We start from the raw sequence: 22,482 nt of genomic DNA, 5'->3' as shown, positions 1-22,482 counted from the left end.
ATAGAAAATAACTAATGGGATTCACAATTAGATCTCATGGAACTGTAATATAATAGAACTAATGGAACTCACCATTAGATCTAATGGAACTGTAATATAATAGAACTCACCATTAGATCTCATGGAACTGTAATATAATATAACTAATGGAACTCACCATTAGAACTAATGGAACTGTAATATAATAGAACTCACCATTAGATCTCATGGAACTGTAATATAATAGAACTCACCATTAGAACTAATGGAACTGTAATATAATAGAACTAATGGAACTCACCATTAGATCTCATGGAACTGTAATATAATAGAACTCACCATTAGATCTCATGGAACTGTAATATAATAGAACTCACCATTAGATCTCATGGAACTGTAATATAATAGAACTCACCATTAGATCTCATGGAACTGTAATATAATAGAACTCACCATTAGATCTCATGGAACTGTAATATAATAGAACTAATGGAACTCACCATTAGATCTCATGGAACTGTAATATAATAGAACTCACCATTAGATCTCATGGAACTGTAATATAATAGAACTAATGAAACTCACCATTAGATCTCATGGAACTGTAATATAATAGAACTCACCATTAGATCTCATGGAACTGTAATATAATAGAACTCACCATTAGATCTCATGGAACTGTAATATAATAGAACTAATGGAACTCACCATTAGATATCATAGAACTGTAATATAATAGAACTCACCATTAGATCTCATGGAACTGTAATATAATAGAACTAATGGAACTCACCATTAGATCTCATGGAACTGTAATATAATAGAACTCACCATTAGATCTCATGGAACTGTAATATAATAGAACTCACCATTAGAACTAATGGAACTGTAATATAATAGAACTAATGGAACTCACCATTAGATCTCATGGAACTGTAATATAATAGAACTCACCATTAGATCTCATGGAACTGTAATATAATAGAACTAATGGAACTCACCATTAGATCTCATGGAACTGTAATATAATAGAACTCACCATTAGATCTCATGGAACTGTAATATAATAGAACTAATGAAACTCACCATTAGAACTAATGGAACTGTAATATAATAGAACTAATGGAACTCACCATTAGATATCATGGAACTGTAATATAATGGAACTCACCATTAGAACTAATGGAACTGTAATATAATAGAACTAATGGAACTCACCATTAGATCTCATGGAACTGTAATATAATAGAACTCACCATTAGATCTCATGGAACTGTAATATAATAGAACTCACCATTAGAACTAATGGAACTGTAATATAATAGAACTCACCATTAGAACTAATGGAACTGTAATATAATACAACTAATGGAACTCACCATTAGATCTCATGGAACTGTAATATAATAGAACTAATGGAACTCACCATTAGATCTCATGGAACTGTAATATAATAGAACTCACCATTAGATCTCATGGAACTGTAATATAATAGAACTAATGGAACTCACCATTAGATCTCATGGAACTGTAATATAATAGAACTCACCATTAGATCTCATGGAACTGTAATATAATAGAACTAATGAAACTCACCATTAGAACTAATGGAACTGTAATATAATATAACTAATGGAACTCACCATTAGATATCATGGAACTGTAATATAATGGAACTCACCATTAGAACTAATGGAACTGTAATATAATATAACTAATGGAACTCACCATTAGATCTCATGGAACTGTAATATAATAGAACTCACCATTAGAACTAATGGAACTGTAATATAATAGAACTAATGAAACTCACCATTAGATCTCATGGAACTGTAATATAATAGAACTAATGAAACTCACCATTAGATCTCATGGAACTGTAATATAATAGAACTCACCATTAGATCTCATGGAACTGTAATATAATAGAACTCACCATTAGATCTCATGGAACTGTAATATAATAGAACTAATGGAACTCACCATTAGATCTCATGGAACTGTAATATAATAGAACTCACCATTAGATCTCATGGAACTGTAATATAATAGAACTAATGAAACTCACCATTAGAACTAATGGAACTGTAATATAATATAACTAATGGAACTCACCATTAGATATCATGGAACTGTAATATAATGGAACTCACCATTAGAACTAATGGAACTGTAATATAATATAACTAATGGAACTCACCATTAGATCTCATGGAACTGTAATATAATAGAACTCACCATTAGAACTAATGGAACTGTAATATAATAGAACTCACCATTAGATCTCATGGAACTGTAATATAATAGAACTCACCATTAGAACTAATGGAACTGTAATATAATAGAACTAATGAAACTCACCATTAGATCTCATGGAACTGTAATATAATAGAACTAATGAAACTCACCATTAGATCTCATGGAACTGTAATATAATAGAACTCACCATTAGATCTCATGGAACTGTAATATAATATAACTCACCATTAGAACTAATAGAACTCACCATTAGATCTCATGGAACTGTAATATAATAGAACTCACCATTAGATCTCATGGAACTGTAATATAATAGAACTAATGGAACTCACCATTAGATCTCATGGAACTGTAATATAATAGAACTCACCATTAGATCTCATGGAACTGTAATATAATAGAACTAATGAAACTCACCATTAGAACTAATGGAACTGTAATATAATATAACTAATGGAACTCACCATTAGATCTCATGGAACTGTAATATAATAGAACTCACCATTAGAACTAATGGAACTGTAATATAATAGAACTCACCATTAGAACTAATGGAACTGTAATATAATGGAAACTCACCATTAGAACTAATGGAACTGTAATATAATAGAACTCACCATTAGATCTCATGGAACTGTAATATAATAGAACTAATGAAACTCACCATTAGATCTCATGGAACTGTAATATAATAGAACTCACCATTAGATCTCATGGAACTGTAATATAATAGAACTAATGAAACTCACCATTAGAACTAATGGAACTGTAATATAATATAACTAATGGAACTCACCATTAGATATCATGGAACTGTAATATAATAGAACTCACCATTAGAACTAATGGAACTGTAATATAATATAACTAATGGAACTCACCATTAGATCTCATGGAACTGTAATATAATAGAACTCACCATTAGAACTAATGGAACTGTAATATAATAGAACTCACCATTAGATCTCATGGAACTGTAATATAATAGAACTCACCATTAGAACTCATGGAACTGTAATATAATAGAACTAATGAAACTCACCATTAGATCTCATGGAACTGTAATATAATAGAACTAATGAAACTCACCATTAGATCTCATGGAACTGTAATATAATAGAACTCACCATTAGATCTCATGGAACTGTAATATAATATAACTCACCATTAGAACTAATAGAACTCACCATTAGATCTCATGGAACTGTAATATAATAGAACTCACCATTAGATCTCATGGAACTGTAATATAATAGAACTAATGGAACTCACCATTAGATCTCATGGAACTGTAATATAATAGAACTCACCATTAGATCTCATGGAACTGTAATATAATAGAACTAATGAAACTCACCATTAGAACTAATGGAACTGTAATATAATATAACTAATGGAACTCACCATTAGATCTCATGGAACTGTAATATAATAGAACTCACCATTAGAACTAATGGAACTGTAATATAATAGAACTCACCATTAGAACTAATGGAACTGTAATATAATGGAACTCACCATTAGAACTAATGGAACTGTAATATAATAGAACTCACCATTAGATCTCATGGAACTGTAATATAATAGAACTAATGAAACTCACCATTAGATCTCATGGAACTGTAATATAATAGAACTAATGAAACTCACCATTAGATCTCATGGAACTGTAATATAATAGAACTAATGAAACTCACCATTAGATCTCATGGAACTGTAATATAATAGAACTCACCATTAGATCTCATGGAACTGTAATATAATAGAACTAATGGAACTCACCATTAGATCTCATGGAACTGTAATATAATAGAACTCACCATTAGATCTCATGGAACTGTAATATAATAGAACTCACCATTAGATCTCATGGAACTGTAATATAATATAACTAATGGAACTCACCATTAGATCTCATGGAACTGTAATATAATATAACTAATGGAACTCACCATTAGATCTCATGGAACTGTAATATAATAGAACTCACCATTAGAACTAAATGAACTCACTATTAGATATCATGGAACTGTAATATAATAGAACTCACCATCAGAACTAGAATGTAACATCTAACATCTAACTTCTCTCCTGTTCTATGTTCAGCAGCTGGACCTCCACTCGTGCCCGAAGCCTATCGTCTTCATCCTCCACTCATTCCTCTCGGCAAAGATCGCCAGACTCGGCCTGGTAGCATAAAGGTTCTGTTTACCACCAACGGACCACAAGGACTGAACTGTTCCAGATTTCTAGAGTGGAGTGTCCCGGAGTTCCACAGTGGAGTGTACAGAACAGAGGAAGACATGGCTGATAACTGAGCTACAAGAACAAGGACTGTGATGTGCAGTGAACTAGACACAGGATCTACCCTGATTCAAAATCCACACAAACAGCTAAAAATGAATGGATCATGTTTCAAAAAACTTGAATGAGTTGTTTTGTGTATTTATAGAAACACATGCATTACCGATGACATCATAGTGAGAGATTAGTTACAACAGAAGTTGTTTTGTGTATTTATAGAAACACAGAACACAGGCATTACCGATGACATCATAGTGAGAGATCAGTTACAACAGAAGAAATTGTTTTGTTCAAATCGTCGTTAAGCTGTACAAGAACAATAATCTATTGTTTTGGTACTAAAAACATACTGGAAATATTATCTATCTAGCATCCATCCATCCTACTCTAATTGTTTATTCGGCAATCTCTGTCTGCAAATAATTCAGCGATTACTGTTAACTTAAATGAAAAAGTTACGGTGAAAAAGATTGTAAAGGCTGCTTGAAAATGTAAATTGTCCTACGCCTTTGGCAGCTATTATAATTCAAGGTGTAGTTTTATTTGAACTCTGTTAATGATGCACATAAATGACATATTTCTGGATTGCCTTTGTATTTCATGCTGATCTTGTGGTCTAACTGGTGTTCACTGTATTTCCTCAACAGGAACCAATCAAACCAACGGCCCACAAAACACGCACTCTGAAATGTGTTCAAGTCTCTGTCCAAACAATGTCTTGACTTGTGGAGGAATGGGGTGCATCGAATGAATGCAATATGACAATTAAAATGTCAAAACACTTCAACACACTGCAACTTGGGATGGCCCAATCCATACAATAGAATAGAGTAGACTAAAATAGAAGACTATAATAGAGTAGAATAGACTAGAACATAATAGGCTAAAATATAATAGACTAGAATATAATAGAGTAGAATAGACTAGAATATAATAGAGTAGAATCTACTAAAATATAATAGAGTAGAATAGACAAGAAAAGACTAGAATATAATAAGAGTAGAATAGACTAAAATATAATAGAGTAGAATCTACTAAAATATAATAGAGTAGAATAGACAAGAATAGACTAGAACATAATAGACTCAAATATAATAGACTAGAAGACTATAATATAATAGAGTAGAATAGAAGACTATAATATAATAGACTATAAGACTATATTATAATATGACTATAATATAATAGACTAGAAGACTATAATATAATAGAGTAGAATAGAAGACTATATTATAATGACTATAATATAATAGACTAGAAGACTATAATATAATAGAGTAGAATAGAAGACTATATTTTAATGACTATAATATAATAGACTAGAAGACTATAATATAATAGAGTAGAATAGAAGACTATATTATAATGACTATAATATAATAGAGTAGAAGACTATAATATAATAGAATAGAAGACTATATTATAATGACTATAATATAATAGAGTAGAATAGAAGACTATATTATAATGACTATAATATAATAGACTAGAAGATTATAATATAATAGAGTAGAATAGAAGACTATATTATAATGACTATAATATAATAGACTAGAAGACTATAATATAATAGAGTAGAATAGAAGACTATATTATAATGACTATAATATAATAGACTAGAAGACTATAATATAATAGAGTAGAATAGAAGACTATATTTTAATGACTATAATATAATAGACTAGAAGACTATAATATAATAGAATAGAAGACTAATATAATAGAGTAGAATAGAAGACTATACTATAATAGACTAGAAGACTATAATATAATAGAATAGAAGACTAATATAATAGAGTAGAATAGAAGACTATAATATAATATGACTGCAATATAATAGAGTAGAATAGAAGACTATATTATAATATGACTATAATATAATAGAGTAGAATAGAAGACTATAATATCATAGACTAGAAGACTATAATATAATAGAGTAGAATAGAAGACTATAATATAATATGACTATAATATAATAGAGTAGAATAGACTAGAAGACTATAATATAATGACTATAATAGAGTAGAATAGACTATAAGACTATATTATAATATGACTATAATATAATAGACTAGAAGACTAATATAATAGAGTAGAATAGAAGACTATAATATAATAGACTATAAGACTATATTATAATATGACTATAATATAATAGACTAGAAGACTATAATATAATAGAGTAGAATAGAAGACTAATATAATATGACTATAATAGAGTAGAATAGACCAGAAGACTATAATATAATATGACTATAATATAATAGAGTAGAATAGACTAGAAGACTAATATAATGACTATAATAGAGTAGAATAGACTAGAAGACTATATTATAATATGACTATAATATAATAGACTAGAAGCCTAATATAATATGACTATAATATGATAGAGTAGAGTAGACTAAAAGACTATATTACAATATGACTTTAATATAATAGAGTAGAATACTATAATATAATATGACTATAATATAATAGAGTAGAATAGACTATAATATATGACTATAATATAATACACTATAATATAAGAGACTAGAATAGAATAGACTATAATATATGACTATAGTATAATACACTATAATATAAGAGACTAGAATAGAATAGCTCAGCAGAGAATTCACCAAAGAAGCACAACACACCTGATTGGGGTTTATATGCCACTGAGTAAGGAGCAGGCATCCAAGCCACTCACACACAACCTGTTGTTCAGCGTCAGAGCTGTTCAGAGCCACTGTCCACAGCTTGAAGCCATCATTCAGCCAATCTAATCTAACACAAAGGGCATTGATAGACTTTCTGAATGTCAACTTATAGAAATCAGAGAACTGCTGGGGACTTTCCAAATTAAATCAGCAAGTAGTGTGGCATTTGTCGTGTCCTGAGGTCTCCGTGTCCCAGCAGCCTGCCCGTTTCTAGGAGTACGGTGTGTGTGTGTAAGCAAGTGTGTGTGTGGGGGGGGGGGAATTCTTCTGAGCACTTTTGGTGATTTTAGGTCCCCACAAGGATAGTAAAACAAGGAAAATTGTCCCTCATGAGGACATTTCCCACATCCGCATGAGGACAAAGGTTATTCTAAATGTAGGGGTTAGGTTTAGAATTAGGGTTAGGTTTAGAATTAGGGTTAGGTTTAGAATTAGGGTTTGGTTTAGAATTAGGGTTAGATTTAGAATTATGGTTAGGTTTAGAATTAGGGGGAATTAGGATTTTGAATGGAAATCAATTGTAGGTCCCCACGAGGCTAGAAGGACAAAATGGGTGTGTACATTTTTTTTTTCTACCTTATCAGGACCACACTGTCCTGACAAGTCACCACAATGTCCTGATAAGATAGGAAAACAAGAACAACTTAGAAAAGTCAGGACTTGTTTTATGTCCTGAATTTGTTCAAATGCTATGTTAAGTTTAAGGGTTTAGGGTTAAGGTTAGGACAAGCTCACTCTCCTTGCTTGTTTTATTACAGGAGTCCAAATCACTGATCTGATTTCACGTCCACTAATTAATTGAATAACTCCAACTCTCCTCTATCATGACTGAGGGAGGTTGGTCCTGATTCTGTTAAGTATGATTTAACAGAAGGAGCACATTTTGAATATCACTAATGAGGACAGACCTCGACCTCGAACTCAGTAATTCTGTACTAATATTTACTTATATAGTTTGTTTTGCCTTAAGTCATTGAGAACAGGTTCTCTTTTACAATAAGGATAATAAGCTAAATATTGAAGATGCTAAATATTGAAGATGCTATATTTATAACATTAAAAATAGAATGCTTGGTAGTTATCCCAAAATAGTTGTTTAAGTCCAACCCTTACCTTAGTCTAATTGGGTGGCCTGTGGTGGGATGAATCATGAGACCAAACACAGTGGGGTGTGTGGAGCACCTATAGGGGAGCATTGTTAGCCTGGATGCCTGTCTGTTGTTTGGCAGTAGAGCAGGAACAGACTGGCACCCAGGCCAGAGGAGAAAACAAAGCCCCCTCAGAATGTATCAGGTCCCAAGGTTGCTAACCAGAGAGGCTCGACCCCCAGTTCATTCCCATCATCCCTTTCATGCTCTTGGCCAGGGTAGAGAGGAGCGTCTCGACCCCCAGTTCATTCCCATCATCCCTTTCATGCTCTTGGCCAGGGTAGAGAGGAGCGTCTCGACCCCCAGTTCATTCCCATCACCCCTTTCATGCTCTTGGCCAGGGGAGAGGACTTAGAGGGGTATAGAGTACTGAGGACCGAGGATGGTATATAGTAGTGAGGACTAAGGGTGGGTGGTATAGAGTAGTGAGGACTGAGGGTGGGTGGAATAGAGTAGTGAGGACTGAGGGGGGGTGGTATAGAGTAGTGAGGACTGAGAGGGGGTGGTATATAGTAGTGAGGACTAAGGGGGTGGTATATAGTAGTGAGGACTAAGGGGGTGGTATAGAATAGTGAGGACTAAGGGGGTGGTATAGATTAGTGAGGACTGAGGGGGGTATATAGTAGTGAGGACTAAGGGTGGGTGGTATAGAGTAGTGAGGACTGAGGGGGTGGTATATAGTAGTGAGGACTGAGGGGTGGTATAGAGTAGTGAGGACTAAGGGGGTGGTATAGAGTAGTGAGGACTGAGGGGGGTATATTGTAGTGAGGACTAAGGGTGGGTGGTATAGAGTAGTGAGGACTGAGGGTGGTATATAGTAGTTAGGACTGAGGGGGTATATAGTAGTGAGGACTAAGGGGGTGGTATAGAGTAGTGAGGACTGAGGGGGTATAGAATAGTGAGGACTAAGGGTGGGTGGTATAGAGTAGTGAGGACTGAGGGGGTGGTATAGAGTAGTGAGGACTGAGGGGGTGGTATAGAGTAGTGAGGACTGAGGGGGTGGTATAGAGTAGTGAGGACTAAGGGGGTATAGAATAGTGAGGACTGAGGGGGTATATAGTAGTGAGGACTAAGGGGGTGGTATAGAATAGTGAGGACTATGGGGGTATAGAGTAGTGAGGACTAAGGGGGTGGTATAGAATAGTGAGGACTAAGGGGGTGGTACAGAGTAGTGAGGACTAAGGGGGGTGGTATAGAGTAGTGAGGACTGAGGGGGGTATATAGTAGTGAGGACTGAGGGTGGTGGTATAGAGTAGTGAGGACTAAGGGGGTGGTATAGAGTAGTGAGGACTGAGGGGGAGGGGTATATAGTAGTGAGGACTAAGGGTGGGTGGTATAGAGTAGTGAGGACTGAGGGTGGTATATAGTAGTTAGGACTGAGGGGGTATATAGTAGTGAGGACTAAGGGGGGTATAGGTATAGAGTAGTGAGGACTGAGGGGGTATAGAATAGTGAGGACTGAGGGGGTAAAGAGTCATGAGGACTGAGGGGGTATAGACTAGTGAGGATTGAGGGGGTAGACTAGTGAGGACTGGGGGGTAAACTAGCGAGGACTGAGGGGGAGTATAGAATACTGAGGACTGGAGGGGTATAGAGTAGTGAGGACTGAGGGGGGGGTATAGTGTAGTGAGGACTGAGGGGGGGGTATAGAGTAGTGAGGACTGAGGGGGGGGGTATAGAGTAGTGAGGACTGAGGGGGTAGACTAGTGAGGACTGAGGGGGTATAGAGTAGTGAGGACTGGGGGGTATAGAGTAGTGAGGACTGAGGGGGGTATAGAGGAGTGAGGACTGAGGGGGTATAGAGTAGTGAGGACTGAGGGGGTATAGAGTAGTGAGGACTGAGGGGGTATAGAGTAGTGAGGACTGAGGGGGTATAGAGTAGTGAGGACTGAGGGGGTATAGAGTAGTGAGGACTGAGGGGGTATAGAATAGTGAGGACTGAGGGGGTATAGAGTAGTGAGGACTGAGGGGGTATAGAGTAGTGAGGACTGAGGGGGGTATAGAGTAGTGAGGACTGAGGGGGGTATAGAGTAGTGAGGGCTGAGGGGGGTATAGAGAAAGCATTGTTTTGTTCATATGTGTGAGAGAAAGTGACATTCTCTGTTGGCTTTGCATTTGTTCCTACTGTGAACCGAGACAGTTTCTAGTGACGTAACGTTAGTCTGACAGTGTTGTACTGCACAGAACAGTCGTAGTACGCACAAAGATCACAAAACACATTTTATTAGATTTCATCAAATTGATGGCACAACTAAAAGAAATAGTGATATCTACAATTCTACCAATGCTTTACAACAAACAGAGACATACACACATGTTAAATAAACCATGTAAACACATCTAAAAGACAAACCTCCCAGTTTGTGGAATTTCCTATTAAAACAACATAAGAGAGAACTCATTAAAACAAACAATGACATTACAATGAATGGCTGCCTGGCAACTGACAGTCACTGAAGTTCTTAAGACATAAACAAACAATGTAATTACAATGAATGGCTGCCTGGCAACTGACAGTCACTGAGGTTCTTAAGACACAAACAAACAATGTAATTACAATGAATGGCTGCCTGGCAACTGACAGTCACTGAAGTTCTTAAGACACAAACAAACAATGTAATTACAATGAATGGTTGCCTGGCAACTGACAGTCACTGAAGTTCTTAAGACATAAACAAACATTGTAATTACAATGAATGGTTGCCTGGCAACTGACAGTCACTGAAGTTCTTAAGACACAAACAAACAATGTAATTACAATGAATGGTTGCCAGGACAGTCACTGAAGTTCTTAAGACACAAACAAACAATGTAATTACAATGAATGGTTGCCTGGCAACTGACAGTCACTGAAGTTCTTAAGACATAAACAAACAATGACATTACAATGAATGGTTGCCTGGCAACTGACAGTCACTGAGGTTCTTAAGACATAAACAAACATGCTAATCACACGTTCACATCCTGACAGACTGTACTGATGTTTCCTGCGGTGAAACTACATTCCACTGATGGTTGCGGTTTGCCGTGACTATGAAACCAGTCTAAAACCACTAGTGATCGTTTAACTTCCCTCGTCACTTAGAGGCCCGCTCCGTAACCCAGTCGATGACCTGCAATACAACCAATAAAAACACATGGGTGTGTTTACAATTTACAAACTCTTTATGAACAATTTCTACCTGAACACCCCTCGACTTCTGAAGAACATGGTTCAAAGTTCACCTTTGTAAGGGGAAGGTAAAATATGTAATAAATGGTTGACAGGTTACCTGCTTGGCATTGCTGCTGGCTGCTTTCATCATTTCCTCATGAAGGCCCCTGGACGTCTTCAGATCCTTTTGGAGAAAAGGAATATATTGTGATGCCAGCTTATAGTCTCTGGGGTGATGATGTAACAGTCAGCTTATCTCTCTATAGTCTCTGGGGTGATGATGTAACAGTCAGCTTATCTCTCTATAGTCTCTGGGGTGATGATGTAACAGTCAGCTTATCTCTCTATAGTCTCTGGGGTGATGATGTAACAGTCAGCTTATCTCTCTATAGTCTCTGGGGTGATGATGTAACAGTCAGCTTATCTCTCTATAGTCTCTGGGGTGATGATGTAACAGTCAGCTGCTATAGTCAGGTCAGACAGACAGCTTATCTCTCTATAGTCTCTGGGGTGATGATGGAACAGTCAGCTGCTATAGTCAGGTCAGACAGACAGCTTATCTCTCTATAGTCTCTGGGGTGATGATGGAACAGTCAGCTGCTATAGTCAGGTCAGACAGACAGCTTATAGTCTCTGGGGTGATGATGTAACAGTCAGCTTATCTCTCTATAGTCTCTGGGGTGATGATGTAACAGTCAGCTTATCTCTCTATAGTCTCTGGGGTGATGATGTAACAGTCAGCTTATCTCTCTATAGTCTCTGGGGTGATGATGTAACAGTCAGCTTATCTCTCTATAGTCTCTGGGGTGATGATGTAACAGTCAGCTGCTATAGTCAGGTCAGACAGACAGCTTATCTCTCTATAGTCTCTGGGGTGATGATGTAACAGTCAGTTTATCTCTCTATAGTCTCTGGGGTGATGATGTAACGGTCAGCTTATCTCTCTATAGTCTCTGGGGTGATGATGTAACAGTCAGCTGCTATAGTCAGGTCAGACAGACAGTTTATCTCTCTAGTCTCTGGGGTGATGATGTAACAGTCAGTTTATCTCTCTATAGTCTCTGGGGTAATGATGTAACGGTCAGCTTATCTCTCTATAGTCTCTGGGGTGATGATGTAACAGTCAGTTTATCTCTCTATAGTCTCTGGGGTGATGATGTAACAGTCAGTTTATCTCTCTATAGTCTCTGGGGTGATGATGTAACAGTCAGTTTCTCTCTCTATAGTCTCTGGGGTGATGATGTAACAGTCAGTTTCTCTCTCTATAGTCTCTGGGGTGATGATATAACAGTCAGTTTCTCTCTCTATAGTCTCTGGGTGATGATGTAACGGTCAGCGTCTCTCTCTATAGTCTCTGGGTGATGATGTAACAGTCAGCTGCTATAGTCAGGTCAGACAGCCAGCTTATCTCTCTATAGTCTCTGGGGTGATGATGTAACAGTCAGCTGCTATAGTCAGGTCAGACAGCCGGCTTATCTCTCTATAGTCTCTGGGGTGATGATGTAACAGTCAGCTGCTATAGTCTAGTCAGGTCAGACAGTCAGCTTATCTCTCTATAGTCTCTGGGGTGATGATGTAACAGTCAGCTTATCTCTCTATAGTCTCTGGGGTGATGATGTAACAGTCAGTTTATCTCTCTATAGTCTCTGGGGTGATGATGTAACAGTCAGCTTATCTCTCTATAGTCTCTGGGGTCATACTGTAACAGTCAGCTGCTATAGTCAGGTCAGACAGTCAGCTTATCTCTCTATAGTCTCTGGGGTGATGATGTAACAGTCAGCTGCTATAGTCAGGTCAGACAGTCAGCTTATCTCTCTATAGTCTCTGGGGTGATACTGTAACAGTCAGCTGCTATAGTCAGGTCAGACAGTCAGCTTATCTCTCTATAGTCTCTGGGGTGATGATGTAACAGTCAGCTGCTATAGTCAGGTCAGACAGTCAGCTTATCTCTCTATAGTCTCTGGGGTGATACTGTAACAGTCAGCTGCTATAGTCAGGTCAGACAGTCAGCTTATCTCTCTATAGTCTCTGGGGTGATGATGTAACAGTCAGCTGCTATAGTCAGGTCAGACAGTCAGCTTATCTCTCTATAGTCTCTGGGGTGATACTGTAACAGTCAGCTGCTATAGTCAGGTCAGACAGTCAGCTTATCTCTCTATAGTCTCTGGGGTGATGATGTAACAGTCAGCTGCTATAGTCAGGTCAGACAGTCAGCTTATCTCTCTAGTCTCTGGGGTGATACTGTAACAGTCAGCTGCTATAGTCAGGTCAGACAGTCAGCTTATCTCTCTATAGTCTCTGGGGTGATACTGTAACAGTCAGCTGCTATAGTCAGGTCAGACAGTCAGCTTATCTCTCTATAGTCTCTGGGGTCATACTGTAACAGTCAGCTGCTATAGTCAGGTCAGACAGTCAGCTTATCTCTCTATAGTCTCTGGGGTGATGATGTAACAGTCAGCTTATCTCTCTATAGTCTCTGGGGTGATGATGTAACAGTCAGCTTATCTCTCTATAGTCTCTGGGGTGATACTGTAACAGTCAGCTGCTATAGTCAGGTCAGACAGTCAGCTTATCTCTCTATAGTCTCTGGGGTGATACTGTAACAGTCAGCTGCTATAGTCAGGTCAGACAGTCAGCTTATCTCTCTATAGTCTCTGGGGTGATACTGTAACAGTCAGCTGCTATAGTCAGGTCAGACAGTCAGCTTATCTCTCTATAGTCTCTGGGGTGATACTGTAACAGTCAGCTGCTATAGTCAGGTCAGACAGTCAGCTTATCTCTCTATAGTCTCTGGGGTGATGATGTAACAGTCAGCTGCTATAGTCAGGTCAGACAGTCAGCTTATCTCTCTATAGTCTCTGGGGTGATACTGTAACAGTCAGCTGCTATAGTCAGGTCAGACAGTCAGCTTATCTCTCTATAGTCTCTGGGGTGATACTGTAACAGTCAGCTGCTATAGTCAGGTCAGACAGTCAGCTTATCTATGTTATTTAACATAGTTGAACAGGGCAAATTAAAAGCTCAGGACAAGGCAATACAAGACAATCCGTCTAACAATCTGTCTTACGGTCTTAGTTGTCATTCTGTCATTAAAAACTTTTTCAAAGAGGGGCCAAGGGACTTCTAGTTGAAGTTTTCACGTTAACTCACGGTTGGTGCTAAATGTCAAATTCAAAGAATGGAGGAAAAAAAGGAGAGGAACCTTCAGATAGAATTTGGAGATTTCAAACAGTCTTTGACTGCAGGCGGCAAGATTCTTGTGTTCTCTGGTGATCCCATGATGCTTCAGCGTCTTCGCCACAACCTCTTCTAGCATCTGGAACAGAAACACCAGAAAATACTCTGCATGCTGTTCTGACTTGCCTGTTAAATAAATAAAAAATGTGTGTGTCAATGGGAATCACTGACATTTCTCTACTTCAGGGATGGGCAACTTTGATGGGGGTGAGAGCTACCAAAATTTGAATTTATCATGGGGGGCTGCAGTGGCTCGCGGGTCTGTGTACCCACATCTATACCCCCACCTTGAAGCAAAACGTTTTAGCACCCCCCCCCGGGCCTAGAAAAGGCTAAGGGGGGTTTCTCTAGTTGCCCATTCCTGCCCAAATAAACCTGTGTTTCTCTAAATAAACCTGTGTTTCTCTAAATAAACCTGTGTTTCTCTAAATAAACCTGTGTTTCTCTAAATAAACCTGTGTTTCTCTAAATAAACCTGTGTTTCTCTAAATAAACCTGTGTTTCTCTAAATAAACCTGTATTTTTCTCCACAGGGCCACGTTGTTCTTGTTGTGGTTGATAAGCTTGGGTTTGCGTAGTAATCAGTACAGCTCAACGTCTTGTTCCTTGAAACTGAAACTTATCTCAAGGATATTTTGAAAATGTATTTATTTTTTGTACTTTTACCCCATTTTCTCTCCAATTGGTAGTTACAGTGTTGTCTCGTCGCTGCAACTCCCCTACGGACTCAGGAGAGGCGAAGGCCGAGAGCCGTGCGTCCTCTGAAACACGACCCAACCAAGCCACACTGCTTCTTGACACAATGCCCACTTAACCCGGAAGCCAGACGCACCAATGTGTCAGAGGAAACACCGTACAACTGGCGACCGGATGCCAGCTTGCAGGCGCCCGGCCCGCCACAAGGAGTCGCTAGAGCGCGATGGGACAAGGATATCGCAGTCGGCCAAAACCTCCCCCTAACCCGGACGACGCTGGGCCAATTGTGCGACCGCCTCATGGGTCTCCTGGGTGAAGGCCGGCTGTGACACTGCGATGTGCCTTAGACCGCTGCGCCACTCAGGAGGCCCCTCACAGATCTTAACATTGTGGATAATGGTAGGACAGACAGGAATGTACCGCTGTCGTTAGACATCTGCAGCAGCGTCATCATGTCCTAGTTAACTAGTGGAGGGCTACAATATGGCAATATAGTACAGCATAACCTAATGGAAGACTATGTATCTAGATGTTGTGTGTCTGTCTATAGAGATAAATACTCTATGTGAATATCTACATGCTGTACAACACAGAAATATTTCCCCAACAGATACAATAAACTCTTACCCGGGCATGTTTCTGGGAGCGAGACTCCTTGCTGGCCTTGTCCTCTGCCTGTCCCTGTCGGTGTCCCTGGGCCTGGGGGGCTCTGTGGCTGTTTTGGGGGTCAGGGTGGTGCTTCTCTGGCACGCGGGGGCCCATTCTTAGGGCTGAGACTGAGGAGGAGGAGGACTGAGACCTGGTTTTCTGCGGTCTCAAGCCTCTCACAGCTGGGTGGGTATCAGTTCCACTGCTGCCACTGCACACAGAGCCCAGGGACTCACTGCTCTCCGACTTGGCCAGCCTGAACAACACAGACACACAGACAGTTAAACACACACAGAGCCCAGGGACTCACTGCTCTCCGACTTGGCCAGCCTGAACAACACAGACACACAGACAGTTAAACACACACAGAGCCCAGGGACTCACTGCTCTCCGACTTGGCCAGCCTGAACAACACAGACACACAGACAGTTAAACACACACAGAGCCCAGGGACTCACTGCTCTCCGACTTGGCCAGCCTGAACAACACAGACACACAGACAGTTAAACACACACAGAGCCCAGGGACTCACTGCTCTCTGACTTGGCCAGCCTGAACAACACAGACACACAGACAGTTAGACACACACAGACAGTTAAACACACACAGAGCCCAGGGACTTATTTGTTCTCCGACTTGGCCAGCCTGAACAACACAGACACTCAGACAGTTAGACACACACAGACAGTTAGACACACACAGAGCCCAGGGACTCACTGCTCTCCGACTTGGCCAGCCTGAACAACACAGACACACAGACAGTTAGACACACACAGACAGTTAAACACACACAGACACGCGCACACACACAGAAAACTTTTTTGACAAAGTGGTGTCACTATCTCTGCCAGAAATCTGTTGAATCTACTCTACTAATGACCTCAGTGGTTGCCATAATCAATTAAGGTTCAATTCCATTGCAACAGACAACATATTTCATCTCTATGCAATTATATAGTAGCCAAGAGGGCTCCTGAAGACAACCATCTGGAAAGTAATGTAGAGAGGCATCAACCTGTTGCATGCTGACGTCATATTACATCATTAAGCCTACTAGGTTACATCGCTTGATATTCCCTGTGGATATTCACTGTGTTTTATTAGTTCTAACACCATCATTTATATCTACTGGTTACATCACCTGAGTAATAAAACCATCATTTATATCTACTGGTTACATCACCTGAGTAATAAAACCATCATTTATATCTACTGGTCACATCACCTGAGTAATAAAACCATCATTTATATCACCTGAGTAATAAAACCATCATTTATATCACCTGAGTAATAAAACCATCATGTATATCTACTGGTTACATCACCTGAGTAATAAAACCATCATTTATATCTACTGGTCACATCACCTGAGGAATAAAACCATCATGTATATCTACTGGTCACATCACCTGAGTAATAAAACCATCATGTATATCTACTGGTTACATCACCTGAGTAATAAAACCATCATTTATATCACCTGAGTAATAAAACCATAATTTATATCACCTGAGTAATAAAACCATCATGTATATCTACTGGTCACATCACCTGAGTAATAAAACCATCATTTATATCTACTGGTTACATCACCTGAGGAATAAAACCATCATTTATATCACCTGAGGAATAAAACCATCATTTATATCTACTGGTCACATCACCTGAGTAATACAACCATCATTTATATCTACTGGTCACATCACCTGAGGAATAAAACCATCATTTATATCTACTGGTCACATCACCTGAGTAATAAAACCATCATGTATATCTACTGGTCACATCACCTGAGGAATAAAACCATCATTTATATCTACTGGTTACATCACCTGAGTAATAAAACCATCATTTATATCTACTGGTTACATCACCTGAGTAATACAACCATCATTTATATCTACTGGTCACATCACCTGTAATAAAACCATCATTTATATCTACTGGTCACATCACCTGAGTAATAAAACCATCATTTATATCTACTGGTCACATCACCTGAGTAATAAAACCATCATTTATATCTACTGGTCACATCACCTGAGTAATAAAACCATCATTTATATCTACTGGTTACATCACCTGAGTAATAAAACCATCATTTATATCACCTGAGTAATAAAACCATCATTTATATCTACTGGTTACATCACCTGAGTAATAAAACCATCATTTATATCTACTGGTTACATCACCTGAGTAATAAAACCATCATTTATATCTACTGGTCACATCACCTGAGTAATAAAACCATCATTTATATCACCTGAGTAATAAAACCATCATTTATATCACCTGAGTAATAAAACCATCATTTATATCACCTGAGTAATAAAACCATCATGTATATCTACTGGTTACATCACCTGAGTAATAAAACCATCATTTATATCTACTGGTCACATCACCTGAGGAATAAAACCATCATTTATATCTACTGGTCACATCACCTGAGTAATAAAACCATCATGTATATCACCTGAGTAATAAAACCATCATTTATATCTACTGGTCACATCACCTGAGTAATAAAACCATCATGTATATCTACTGGTCACATCACCTGAGTAATAAAACCATCATTTATATCTACTGGTCACATCACCTGAGGAATAAAACCATCATTTATATCTACTGGTCACATCACCTGAGGAATAAAACCATCATTTATATCTACTGGTCACATCACCTGAGGAATAAAACCATATTTTATATCTACTGGTTACATCACCTGAGGAATAAAACCATCATTTATATCTACTGGTCACATCACCTGAGGATTAAAACCATCATTTATATCTACTGGTCACATCACCTGAGTAATAAAACCATCATTTATATCTACTGGTCACATCACCTGAGTAATAAAACCATCATTTATATCTACTGGTCACATCACCTGAGGAATAAAACCATCATTTATATCTACTGGTCACATCACCTGAGTTATAAAACCATCATTTATATCTACTGGTCACATCACCTGAGGAATAAAACCATCATGTATATCTACTGGTCACATCACCTGAGTAATAAAACCATCATTTATATCTACTGGTCACATCACCTGAGGAATAAAACCATCATGTATATCTACTGGTCACATCACCTGAGTAATAAAACCATCATTTATATCTACTGGTTACATCACCTGAGGAATAAAACCATCATTTATATCTACTGGTTACATCGCCTGAGTAATAAAACCATCATTTATATCTACTGGTTACATCACCTGAGTAATACAACCATCATTTATATCTACTGGTCACATCACCTGAGTAATAAAACCATCATTTATATCACCTGAGTAATAAAACCATCATTTATATCTACTGGTTACATCACCTGAGTAATAAAATCATCATTTATATCTACTGGTTACATCACCTGAGTAATACAACCATCATTTATATCTACTGGTCACATCACCTGAGTAATAAAACCATAATTTATATCTACTGGTCACATCACCTGAGTAATAAAACCATCATTTATATCTACTGGTTACATCACCTGAGTAATAAAACCATCATTTATATCTACTGGTTACATCACCTGAGGAATAAAACCATCATTTATATCTACTGGTCACATCACCTGAGGATTAAAACCATCATTTATATCTACTCGTCACATCACCTGAGTAATAAAACCATCATTTATTTCTACTGGTCACATCACCTGAGGAATAAAACCATCATTTATATCTACTGGTCACATTACCTGAGGAATAAAACCATCATTTATATCACCTGAGTAATAAAACCACCATTTATATCACCTGAGTAATAAAACCACCATTTATATCTACTGGTTACATCACCTGAGGAATAAAACCATCATGTATATCTACTGGTCACATCACCTGAGGAATAAAACCATAATTTATATCTACTGGTCACATCACCTGAGTAATAAAACCATCATGTATATCTACTGGTCATATCACCTGAGTAATAAAACCATCATTTATATCTACTGGTTACATCACCTGAGGAATAAAACCATCATTTATATCTACTGGTCACATCACCTGAGTAATAAAACCATCATTTATATCTACTGGTCACATCACCTGAGGAATAAAACCATCATTTATATCTACTGGTCACATCACCTGAGTAATAAAACCATCATTTATATCTACTGGTCACATCACCTGAGGAATAAAACCATCATTTATATCACCTGAGTAATAAAACCATCATTTATATCACATGAGTAATAAAACCATAATTTATATCTACTGGTTACATCACCTGAGGAATAAAACCATCATTTATATCTACTGGTCACATCACCTGAGTAATAAAACCATCATTTATATCTACTGGTCACATCACCTGAGTAATAAAACCATCATTTATATCTACTGGTCACATCACCTGAGTAATAAAACCATCATGTATATCTACTGGTCACATCACCTGAGTAATAAAACCATCATTTATATCTACTGGTCACATCACCTGAGGAATAAAACCATCATTTATATCTACTGGTCACATCACCTGAGTAATAAAACCATCATTTATATCTACTGGTCACATCACCTGAGTAATAAAACCATCATTTATATGTACTGGTCACATCAGCTGAGGAATAAAACCATCATTTATATCACCTGAGTAATAAAACCATAATTTATATCTACTGGTTACATCACCTGAGTAATAAAACCATCATTTATATCTACTGGTCACATCACCTGAGTAATAAAACCATCATTTATATCACCTGAGTAATAAAACCATCATTTATATCTACTGGTTACATCACCTGAGGAATAAAACCATCATGTATATCTACTGGTCACATCACCTGAGGAATAAAACCATCATTTATATCTACTGGTTACATCACCTGAGTAATAAAACCATCATTTATATCTACTGGTTACATCACCTGAGTAATACAACCATCATTTATATCTACTGGTCACATCACCTGAGTAATAAAACCATCATTTATATCACCTGAGTAATAAAACCATCATTTATATCTACTGGGCACATCACCTGAGTAATAAAACCATCATTTATATCTACTGGTTACATCACCTGAGGAATAAAACCATCATTTATATCTACTGGTCACATCACCTGAGGATTAAAACCATCATTTATATCTACTGGTCACATCACCTGAGTAATAAAACCATCATTTATATATACTGGTCACATCACCTGAGGAATAAAACCATCATTTATATCTACTGGTCACATCACCTGAGTAATAAAACCATCATTTATATCTACTGGTCACATCACCTGAGGAATAAAACCATCATTTATATCACCTGAGTAATAAAACCATCATTTATATCTACTGGTTACATCACCTGAGTAATAAAACCATAATTTATATCTACTGGTCACATCACCTGAGGAATAAAACCATCATTTATATCTACTGGTTACATCACCTGAGGAATAAAACCATCATTTATATCTACTGGTCACATCACCTGAGTAATAAAACCATCATTTATATCTACTGGTCACATCACCTGAGTAATAAAACCATCATTTATATCTACTGGTCACATCACCTGAGTAATAAAACCATCATTTATATCTACTGGTCACATCACCTGAGTAATAAAACCATCATTTATATCTACTGGTCACATCACCTGAGTAATAAAACCATCATTTATATCTACTGGTTACATCACCTGAGGAATAAAACCATCATGTATATCTACTGGTTACATCACCTGAGTAATAAAACCATCATTTATATCACCTGAGTAATAAAACCATAATTTATATCACCTGAGTAATAAAACCATCATGTATATCTACTGGTCACATCACCTGAGTAATAAAACCATCATGTATATCTACTGGTCACATCACCTGAGGAATAAAACCATCATTTATATCTACTGGTTACATCACCTGAGGAATAAAACCATCATTTATATCACCTGAGGAATAAAACCATCATTTATATCACCTGAGGAATAAAACCATCATGTATATCACCTGAGGAATAAAACCATCATTTATATCACCTGAGGAATAAAACCATCATTTATATCACCTGAGGAATAAAACCATCATGTATATCACCTGAGGAATAAAACCATCATTTATATCACCTGAGGAATAAAACCATCATTTATATCACCTGAGGAATAAAACCATCATTTATATCTACTGGTCATATCACCTGAGTAATAAAACCATTTATATCACCTGAGTAATAAAACTACTGTTAGGTTGAAACCCATTTCAGCTTGATGTTAACTACTGTTAGGTTGAAACCCATTTCAGCTTGATGTTAACTACTGTTAGGTTGAAACCCATTTCAGCTTGATGTTAACTACTGTTAGGTTGAAACC

The 22,482-nt window shown here is 37.4% G+C and overlaps 2 protein-coding genes across 6 annotated transcripts in view; one reads left to right on the top strand and one right to left on the bottom strand.

Moving 5' to 3' along the window:
* sntb1 (syntrophin, basic 1) overlaps positions 1-5,127 on the top strand; it is a 57,644-nt gene extending 52,517 nt beyond the window's left edge. For 2 of the 3 annotated variants that reach the window (XR_006082293.1, XM_042315724.1), the window contains exon 7: positions 4,345-5,127. Coding sequence is in view for 2 of the 3 variants with exons in the window: in XM_042315724.1 (XP_042171658.1) it covers positions 4,345-4,437 (93 nt within the window). In the remaining variant the exon portion in view is untranslated. The remainder of the gene's footprint in view (positions 1-4,344) is intronic. The other variant, XM_042315725.1, reaches the window with a different exon arrangement.
* A 5,473-nt stretch (positions 5,128-10,600) lies between these two features.
* The window catches only part of LOC112225057 (MDM2 binding protein), a 61,873-nt gene continuing 49,991 nt past the window's right edge, over positions 10,601-22,482 (bottom strand). For 2 of the 3 annotated variants that reach the window (XM_042315715.1, XM_042315716.1), the window contains 4 exons: positions 16,110-16,386; positions 14,752-14,865; positions 11,668-11,733; positions 10,601-11,508 (listed from right to left, as the gene is read on the bottom strand). In XM_042315715.1, coding sequence (XP_042171649.1) covers positions 11,473-11,508; positions 11,668-11,733; positions 14,752-14,865; positions 16,110-16,386 — 493 coding nt within the window. In that variant the 3' untranslated portion in view covers positions 10,601-11,472. Of the gene's footprint in view, positions 11,509-11,667; positions 11,734-14,751; positions 14,866-16,109; positions 16,868-22,482 lie in introns of those variants that run through there. The other variant, XM_042315717.1, reaches the window with a different exon arrangement.

Source organism: Oncorhynchus tshawytscha, unplaced genomic scaffold (genome assembly GCF_018296145.1).
Source record: "Oncorhynchus tshawytscha isolate Ot180627B unplaced genomic scaffold, Otsh_v2.0 Un_contig_2444_pilon_pilon, whole genome shotgun sequence".
Lineage (NCBI taxonomy): Eukaryota > Metazoa > Chordata > Actinopteri > Salmoniformes > Salmonidae > Oncorhynchus > Oncorhynchus tshawytscha.
The sequence above is the reverse complement of the archived record's forward strand: the minus strand, read 5'-3'. Positions and strand labels throughout refer to the sequence as shown.